Genomic DNA, 10,199 nt, shown 5'->3' with positions numbered 1-10,199 from the left:
GGACCCGAAACGTTAACACTGTTTTTTCCTTCACAGATGCTGCCAGACCTGCTGAGCTTTTCCAGCAACTTTGTTTTTGTTCCTAAATATTTTCTGAGTTGTCTGGGGGGAGTTATTTTTCTTCTGAGTAGTGAAGGCAGGGCTACTCAACAGGTAAAATTAAATCCCTGAATAACAAGGAGTTAAAGTTATTGGGAATAGGCAGGATAAAAGAGTTGACAGTACAATTTGATCAGTCATGATCTTAGCAAATGGCAGAGCAAGCTTGATGGCCCAAAGACGACTCCTGTTCCTGATTGATATGCTCATATATAACATTAAATGGTGAATGTACATGCTGTGTTGTGTAGAAACTCTGACATACTTTTCCCTCCCTTCCAAGCTGTAACCAGTTACACCACTTGTTCAAGAAATATCTGCAAATTGTGTCGACAAGGGACTAAACTTTTCTTTGACTAAATGGCTCAGAGGTGTACTGTTTTGTTCATGGAGGGCTCACTTGTATTTCTTTACCAAATCTAATCAAAAAGGCTTGTACTAATAGGTCCTTTCACGAGCTTGGTTCACAACCAATGGAACATGTTTTAACCTAGAGTCACTTGTAGGAAATCTGACAAAGTTTTAATTGTACATTTTACTTTAATGATCATGCAGAGTAATGGGGATCTGAAAAGGAAATGGACCTGGGCAGTTGAGTGGCTTGGAGAAGAGCTAGAACGTAGGCCATATCCTGGAAATCCACAGTATACCTATAACAACTGGTCACCCCCTGTACAGAGCAATGAAACATCAAATGGTTACTTCTTGGAGAGGTCACACAGTGCCAGGATGACACTTGCAAAAGCATGTGAGCTATGTCCAGAAGAGGTAAGGAATTGAGAAATTTCTGCTTTGAACATTTAAACTTGTCCATAGCAGTGTTCAGTTCTGCATGTTAAAATTAGTTAGTACAGCTTCACCTTGCCTATTCTGACTTCCACCCCACAGCTCTGCTTTACCCCACTTCTCTTCTCTCAAAATACATGCCCTCTTGTTTATCATCGAACCTGTTGTGTAAAATATGACATTTCCCTGTGCACATTCTTCCTTGCTTAGTCAATATGTTAACATTTTAGGAGCCGGATGATCAAGATGCACCAGATGATCATGATTCTTCCCCACCAGAGGATGCTCCTTTGTATCCCCATTCACCAAGCTCTCAATATCAACAGGTGAGTTTTTCTGTCTTTCACTGCCCTAATTTCTTTGTGCTTACTTGTATAAAAAAAAGTCATTTAATTTTACATTGTATCTGTGAGAAAACTCTTCTATTATAAATCATAAATAGGCACAGTCCAGTTTTTGAAATTCCATGTAGAACAATGTTTAGCTATGGATCACTTTCTTATCCTCAGCATGTACCTATATCAGATTTTTGGAGTTTTGAACTTCTGGAAATACTGTTTTGTAAACCCATTTAAGGAGCATGGCAAGTTTTAATTCAGGGCATTAAGATTAGGGCATATAGTTGCTAATAATATTCAAATACCAAATTGTATTTCTCTGTGACTTTCTAAACAAACTTCCTCACCCTATCTGATGCATATTAAAATCATCTATTCACCATGTTTCATTAATCTGAGAGTATAGATATTCATTGAAACATGAATTCATTGCCTCCTGAAGTTATTACTTTTCTGGTGGTGCAACTTAAGTTAAAGTTACTCTGAGTCTGAGACTCCAATCTTTATAACTAACTCAGCTTTCGGAACAGTTTGTGATGCTTTCTTACAACTATACCCCTTTGTTTTCACTTGGCAGAATTCTGCCAATGAAGAACAGAGCAAAGTGGTTGTGTACGCAAATTGTATTCATCAGCTTATTTTCAATTTATTCCCATTTCTTCTTCACTCTTGCTTGAGCATTCTTGATGCGAGCACCAACCTGTTTAAAGAGTAGTCCCACGATCTCCCCTGTCACTATTTAGTATTAGGAATTCAGTAGTCGTGACAATGTGATTTTATCCCATTTTGAAGAGAGCACTTGACTTACATTTGCCGCTTCATTGCAGGGTACATTTGGATTGGGAATTGAACATTCCCCTCTGACAGTCAGTTGATACTTAAACTTTTTGTTCAGCTTTGCGTACTTGATGACGCAAGTGTCATGACTCTGTTGGAAATAATGCACTTGGCTCGAAGCCTCCTGTTCCACAAGTCATCACGAGTATGAATTATGATCTATTTAACCTTAAAATCTAAATACAAACATTCGTTCACATTTGGAACAGATAAGCAGGTTTTCTTTAGAAATATCATGGGTATAAAATATCGACTAAAAAGGCAGAAACTCTGTGAATCAAAGTTCAACCCTACAGAGGTGTTGTGAGTTGACTTTTTCCAGTTCTTTCTTGGTTTTTAATGATGGTGTTTTGTTGCTGTGCACCATGGTGATCCTCAATTAAGTAGATGGCTTTGGATTTGTGTCTTGCCTTGAATTAAAAGTCTTTTTCTTTTTCTTTCTTTCTACAATGTCTTTGAGTGGTATTTCTTTTCCAATTAAGAAAAGAGAGAAATGAGGATCTAGCTTGTTTATGGCTTTTTTGATGGCCTGTTTCATTAGTTCCTCAAATCTGTGATAAACTTGAACCAATCCAAATCCTGTTGCTGGGCAATTAATTATTTTTCTCAAGATTCCTGATGTTGGCATGTCTCAAGTATCAAATCCAGTTCCAGCAAAAGGACAACAGACAATTCTACTCTCCAAGTTATTAAAAACAAAAATAATCCAGACTTCTGTTTTCCAACTTATATTTCCAAAGAAAATATCTGTAACGCTTACATGTGGAGAAAAATTGGAGAGCTTTGTTTGAATCATGCTTTTCGTGTTAAAAGAGAAAAGTGACTGCGGAACTAGAACTTAAAATGGTATTTTCTTTTGACAGAGTTTTGGTAAATACAATAGGAAAAGCAAAGGAAGTACTTATTCCAAGTGACACGTTAATGCACTGCTGTTAACAATATAACAGTGAGCTTTTAGAGAAATTTCTCTGTCTAAAATTAATATGAAATATAAAATCCAATTTTAATAAGTTGATATGTATCTTCTAGATACAATACTTTACTATAAACTGTTGCTTGGCTGACAGGGATGTCAAGGCATTTTTGACTTCAAGACATGCACTTTCCGTTTTCCAGGGAGTACTGCAGGTGTCGTCTGATTATTTAATCATCATTAAGCATCACAAGTGGGGTTGTTCACTGATAACTGCACAACTTTCGTTATCATTGAGACACCTCAGATACTGGTGCAGTCCATGTCCAAATGTAGTAGGACGTAGACAACATCTAGCATTGGGCTGACAAGTAATATCGATGCTTAGCACTTGTGTGGCAATAACCATTTCTGACCAGAGAAAATCTAGCAATTCTCCCTTGACAATCAATGGTATTACAAGTCTGGAATGTGATGGAGTACTCCCCACTTGCCTGGATGCTTGAAACTTGACACACTCCAGGACAAAGCAGCCTGTTTGATAGGCATCGCATGTGCAAACATCCACTGTCTCCACTACCAATGCTCAGTTGCAGCAGTGTATATTATCTACAAGATGCACTGCAGAAATTAATCAAGGCTCCTCCACACCTTCCATATATAAAACCACTAATAGCTAGAAGGGCAAGTGCAGTAGATACATGGGAACACCACCACCTACAAGTTCCCTTCCATGCCTGACTTGGGAATACATTGCTATTCCTTCAGTGTCACTGGGTCATAATTCTGGAATTCTCTTTCTAATCGAATTGTGGTCCACCTACATCAAATAGCCTGCCAAAGATTCAAGAAGGCAGTTCACCACCACCTCAAAGACATAGGAATAGGCAATAAATACTGACCCAGTTAGCAACGTCCACAACCCATGAATAAAAATCAAGTCATAAAAGCTATTTCTTTGCCATCATTACTCCTGTAAAGCTCATCTGCCTCCTGGGGTCCCACATGCACAGTTGAATACAGGAATCCCCAAATTGCTGTCAGTGATTCTGTGTTGAGCCTCTAAGTGGCAGTGATTACTGAATTGAACAGAACTTCAACTTCAATCTTACTCCCACTGTTAAACCCCATCCCTCAACCACCACCACCACGAAAAGAAATTCTACTTTGTTAATAGACAAGAAATCCTCCAGCCCTGGAAAAGTTCATTTACACTTCTGTAAAATCAAAAATTTCCATTAAAATTCATAGATTTTTAGTATCATTTTCTTTAGTCTGCTTGACATTTTGGTGTCCAACAGATAAGTCAACAATCTTTGTTGCACTGTATCTTTTTTAAAAAAACTAATCAGTGGATTTTACTAAAATAAAAACCAAAATGCAGCAAAATACTCTTGGTCTAGCAGCATTCATCAGGAGAGAAAAGTAGTTATCATTTTGAGTCGATGATGTCATCAAAACTGCATTTTTCTTCTTGGTTTGCCATCACATTTTTTAATGTGTGTAGGTTTCCACAGTAGATAATTATATCACTGCTGATGAATGCCTGAAGATCCCCTCGACTTTGTGCTAGTTGGAACTTAATATTGGAAAATCCACACAACTGAAGCTGCCAGACATGTCTGAGCTGCTTTCTTCAAGGTCCATGACATATGCCATCACTACACAATCTATTATTTGATATTATTTATTCTTTTGGTATTTCCATTGGAGGTTTTGCAGTCCATAATTTTCATACAGCTTGCTTCTGAAACTTCACACTGATTATGCACTCTGCCAATTATGCTAATGTAGCACTTCCTTTTGAAAGAGGGTGCAATTACCTACATGAAACGTGTGTGTCTGTCATTTCTGACCTAAACGTGGGCATTGGGATTTATAACAGAAAAGGCTGATTGGAAATGGACATGAAATATATTTTAAAACTTATCTCTAACAGTGTCTACTCGCATTTGCGTAATACCATTAACATAGGAAAAGGTTAATATGGGAACATAGACAAAAATTGACACTAAACCAAAGAAGGGGGTATTGTATTGGGGTGAGTGACTATTAGGTTGTTTTAAGAGAGGTAGCATTTTTAAAGGAGTCATCAAATAAGTTTCACCAGGAAATTACTAGCTTTGGTTGAAGTAAGTGTGGGTACAATATGCCAGAATTAGAGAAGGTTTGCAGAAGGGTGACAATCAGAGATGTGATGGGATGGTTCAATTTGAGAAATTTGAATTTGGAAGGTTTAAACATGTGTTTGTGCATCAGAAACCAATGCTGGTTATTAAATATTGCGGTTATTGAAACATGTTTATAGGTTAGGAAATGGGCAGATGCAATTAAAATCGATTTCCTGTTGTAACAATTGTTCTGGGGAAGCCAGCAATCTGATTTGTAACATTTCAGAGCAGATGTTCTAAGAGCTAAACTCTGTTCTCCCTAATAAGAGGGACTGGACTGAATTCAACAGTTTCAGTAGGTCGTACAGAACAGTTTCTGGGTCACTGAAGAGTTCCATGTTTTATAGTCAATGGGGAAAATCAGTAAGTATGTATGAGGATAAGACAGTGAGATGCCATGTTATGCAGTGCTGTTTTTAGCTGTATTGTTGGGAAGGCAACTGAACTATATCAGTTCTATATTATGAATTTAATGCAAAGTCCAAAGCAGTTGGGTATCTCTCTGCTATGGGAACTTGGGCAGAAGTTTTGAAGTTAGCAAGCAGTTAAGTCAGGAGTCAGTCAGTGCAGCTGAGAGCAGGGCTTGAAAAACACAAGCAGCATTTGCTTATTGCGACTGATCAAGATTAGAGCTCGGGGGAAAACTATGGGGTGATTCTAGCTTAAAGCTAGTTGATGCTGAAAAACTGGAGTGGTGCATGTGAGGAACTACCAAAGGTCTGTATGCAGAGTCCAGAGAAGTGTTCTTTTCCTGGGTCTACGTGAATGGCCAGAACAGGAACCATTGTTGAAGCACTCATTAATGACGTGACTCTTGAGAGGTCAGCAAAACTAAACAATTGAAAAGGTACAAAGTTTTATGAGATTTGTTGACCCATAATGTCATCTACATCTTGGGCAGTTGTTGAAATATGAGAGATCTTTCTTAATTGTACTTGCACCTTGATGTATGCTGTGAGGTATATGATTACAGCCTATGTGTAAACCGTGTGTTAATTTTGGACATTAAATTACAATTTGTATGTGTTGTCAATTATGTTATTATTTTAATGTTGTAAAGTTTTTATTGTTGCTTGTGCAAACCATGACATCTTGTGACTTTATTCTCGTAGTAAATCCCTTGAACCTTATACTTCTGATTTGAAGAGGTTACTCGCCCTGAACTTTAGCTCTTCGAAGATGAGTGAATGACCAGGGCAGCACTGGACTAGTTGAACCTGGAGACCAAAAGAATAGATGATGGTTTCAACAACAAATGGTCTGACCTTGGGTAATGATGAATAATGCTATACAGGTGGAAGTAGGTGATGTTTTCAGGTGGAGAGGATTCGGAATTGATGGCTCAACTTTGTTGAACACAGATTGTGAAACAATATGCTAGCTCATCACTGCTGTTGAACATTTTGCAATGAGATGACTTCTACTTTGCAATGTAGAAATGACCAGCATAAGCTAATTTGTAAGTTTGATGTATTTGGTCTTTTTTTTAAAACTACGTTACCTTGAGGAGGATCAGATTGAGGAACTGAAGTGGAGGTGAGGAAATGAGCACAAGTCTAGCCAAAAGAAAATTTACTTCGAAATGGCACTAAGGTTAGAAGATATGTCAAGAAAATGGGTAGCAGAAAGGATAGGATGGGATTGTAAAGGGTTATGACCTATTTGCTAACAAAGGGGTATGGTTGCAACACAAGAAAAGCTTCAATTTAAATTTCGAAATCATTATAGTGTACCAATAGAATGTAAAAGTTAACCACGGGAAAACAGAGATGACAGCCAGCTGGCATAGAAGGCTTGGGAAATCTGACTTGCATTTGTAAATATAAAATTATATTGTGAAAAGTTAACACAGTCTCATTTCAGCTTTGGTTTAAACATGGACAAAAGAGCTGTCTCTCCTAGTGAGAGTGACTGTCCTTGACATCAAGACAGCATTTGATGGAGTATGGCATCAAACAGCCCTAGCAAAACTAGAATCCGTGGAAATCTGGGAAAAATCTAAAAGTCATATGAGCACAAAGGAAGATGATTACGATGTTAAGAGGTCGGACATTATTGCAGGAGTTCCTCCGGCTAGTGTCCTAGGCCCAACCATCTTCAGCCATTTGATCTCTGACCTTCTGTCCATCGTGAGATCAGAAGTGTGGATGTGTAGTCTTCAGTGAGCAGTATTCAGCACCATTCATGACTCCGAGCAGGCCAAGGCCAAATTCAGCAAGACCAAGACAATATCTCCAGGTTTGCAGATAGCATAAAGCTGGATGGAAGGGTGAACTGTGAAGAGGATATGGAAATGCTTCATTGTGATTTGGACAAGTTGAGTGTGCAAATGCATGCCGAATGAAATATTATGTGGACAAATGTGAGATAATCCAGTTTAGTTGCAAAAGCAGGAAGGCAGATTTTTATCTGAATGGCAATAAATTGGGGGAAAAGGGAGATGCAGCAGGACTTAGGTGTCCATGCGTTGTGCTGTTACAAGTAAACATACAGGTACAGCAAGTGATGAAGAAGGCAAATGGTAAGTTGGCCTTCATAGCAAGAGGGTTTGGATCAGGATCAGGGATACCTTGCTGCAATTGTATAGGGCCTTGCTGAGACCACATCTGGAGGTATTGCGTGTAGTTTTAGTCTCCTTATCTCAGGGTGGGTGTTCTGGTTAAGAAGGGAGCATAATAAAACTTCACTAAACTGATTCCTGGGATGGCAGGAATGACCTATGGAGTTTAGAAGAATGAGGAGGGATATCATAGAAATTCATTGAAATTCTAACAGGACTGACCATGTACTCACAAAAAGGATGTACCCAAAGACTGGAGACCCCAGAACCAGGCGTATGGGGTAGGCTATTTAGAACTAAGGTGAGGAGAGCTTTTATTCACTCAGTGTGGTGTGTCTGTGGAATTCTCTGCTGCAGAAAGTGTTGAGGCCAAAATATTAAATGATTTCAAGGAGGCATTAGAAATAGGTCGTAGGGCTAAAAGGAATCAAAGAATATAGAGAGAAATCATGAACAGGGTACTAGTTTGGATGATCAGTCATGACCTCGTTGAATGGCAGAGCAAGTTTCAAGTTCGGAATGGCCAACTCTGCTCCTGTTTTATGTTTCTAATATTCAAGCTGACGGGAGCAAGCTAAATTCCCTCTAATTTTTTTTTCTTCTGTATGGACCTGGGAGGTTCATGCATGACTTCCAAACCTGATGTGTTCCAACCCTTGGTGCTGCTGTGCAGCATAGAGGGAACAGTAGTGGCAAACAATACTCGCATGACTGAAGTGACAATCTAACCATTGCCCCTTCACCTTCGATGGCAATCCCGTTGCTGACCCCCCCACTATTCATTGACCAGAAGCTTAACTAGTCATACAAATACTAAGGCTACAAGAACTGTTGAACTGTTGTTTGAAATTATGGATGTGAACTGCAGCAGTTTAAGAAGGCACTTCCTCACCACAAGCACCTCAATAATAATTAAGGGTGGACAATACTGGTTCAACTTAAGGAGCCCACATCCCTAAACAAAGTTTTTTTTTTAAAAAAGTGATGTGACAGGGCATGGTGGCTCAGTGGTTAGCACTGCTGCTTCACAGATCCAGGGTACTGGGTTCGATTCCAGCCCTGGGCAACGCTGTGGAGTTTGTACGCTCTCCCTGTGTCCACATGGGTTCCCCCCGGATGCTCCAGTTTCCTCCCACAGTCCAAAGATGTGCAGGTTTGGTGGATTGGCCATCTAAATTGCTCGTAATGTGCAAGGATGTGTAGGTTAGATGGATTAGCCCTGGGCAAGGCAGGCTTACAGAGATAGGGTCTTTGGAGGGTTGGTGTGGACTCCACACTGTAGTGATTCTTAATTCTAATCAGGAAATGTATGTAGAGATATAATTGTCAATAAAGATGGCTACATCATGGCTTCAACATCTTATTTCTTAAAGCTGTTGTGTGAATTTATCATGTAGCACTAGTGGTGTTATTACAGCACCTCAATTCTGCATTACTCAACTCCAAACAATTTATGTTCCAAATTTCTCTCAGTTCTACTCTTTGTCATTTTTTTGAAAAGTCAATATGATTTTTTTTAAAGAAGAATGCCAATATGTAGTTTAAAATAGAGAATGATTGACATCCTCATACCTTTGTCCAATTCTCTCTAATTCCTCTTCATCTTAAGTCTATATTTGATCCTCATTGGTGGTAAAGAAAACGCTGTGCGCAGAAAATGTTGCCATAAGTTGTAATTGCACAATTTGGCCACAGGTTGGTGTTATGCAGCATATTTGAGTTACTTACTCTTTCAGATGCCTCCTTGATTTATTTTAGGTAAGGTGAAACAAATTTAAACATTACATTTATAACTTCAAAACTCCAATTTTTGTTGAATGTAAATGATTATGTTCATTCACTGAGTTTTATTGTCTTATTACTGTAAATTGTTCCTCAATTAAGTATGATCTGCTATATTACTCACCACTTTCATCTTGTCAAGCGTCTTCAACACCTTAAGCTGTTTAATTAGTTTGGCAAGCATATTTTTGGGTGCTGTGGGGACAATTATCTTAAACTTGGTTAAGTTGCTGAAATATTTCCAGTTCTAACAGGTCCTTCAGTGATCTGTCAACATGCTAAGTCATGAAGTCACATCTCTTATTGGTTAGTTACTCAATTATGCTGAGCATATTGTACATTTAAGTCTCTTCACCCATGGTTGGTCCACTCCTCTCTGATCAAAGCTTTGTTAATTGTTATTTGCTGTTCCTAGTGCTTTTGCAAAGGTACACAACTTCGGGTAGTGATATCCTGAATTTGTCACTTATGAATCAGACTTCACAAGCAGCAACGTACGGTGAACAACATTTTATTAAAAATCTGCCTTTACTGTGCTCCTTGTTTTCCCCTTACACGTTCTTTTCATTTCCCCTGTCTACCCCATCTTTGCTTAATCGTTTTCTCTCTTCCCAACTTTGGTTATTTACTTTGCTTCCTAACTATTACTTGCTTCCTTCCAACAACTTCCTTCGTTTCCCCCCACTTCGTCGTCGTCTTCCCCCCGCCCCTCC

The 10,199-nt window shown here is 38.8% G+C and overlaps 1 protein-coding gene across 1 annotated transcript in view; it reads left to right on the top strand.

The window, feature by feature from the left end:
- The first annotated feature begins 612 nt into the window (after positions 1–612).
- The window catches only part of LOC125481697 (probable ubiquitin carboxyl-terminal hydrolase FAF-X), a 17,182-nt gene continuing 7,595 nt past the window's right edge, over positions 613–10,199 (top strand). Inside the window, exons 1-2 of the mRNA XM_048593578.1 lie at positions 613–867; positions 1,116–1,211. Coding sequence (XP_048449535.1) covers positions 643–867; positions 1,116–1,211 — 321 coding nt within the window. The 5' untranslated portion in view covers positions 613–642. The remainder of the gene's footprint in view (positions 868–1,115; positions 1,212–10,199) is intronic.

This window comes from Rhincodon typus, unplaced genomic scaffold (genome assembly GCF_021869965.1).
Source record: "Rhincodon typus isolate 14 unplaced genomic scaffold, sRhiTyp1.1 hic_rhity00003160, whole genome shotgun sequence".
Taxonomy (NCBI): Eukaryota; Metazoa; Chordata; class Chondrichthyes; order Orectolobiformes; family Rhincodontidae; genus Rhincodon; species Rhincodon typus.
The sequence above is the reverse complement of the archived record's forward strand: the minus strand, read 5'-3'. Positions and strand labels throughout refer to the sequence as shown.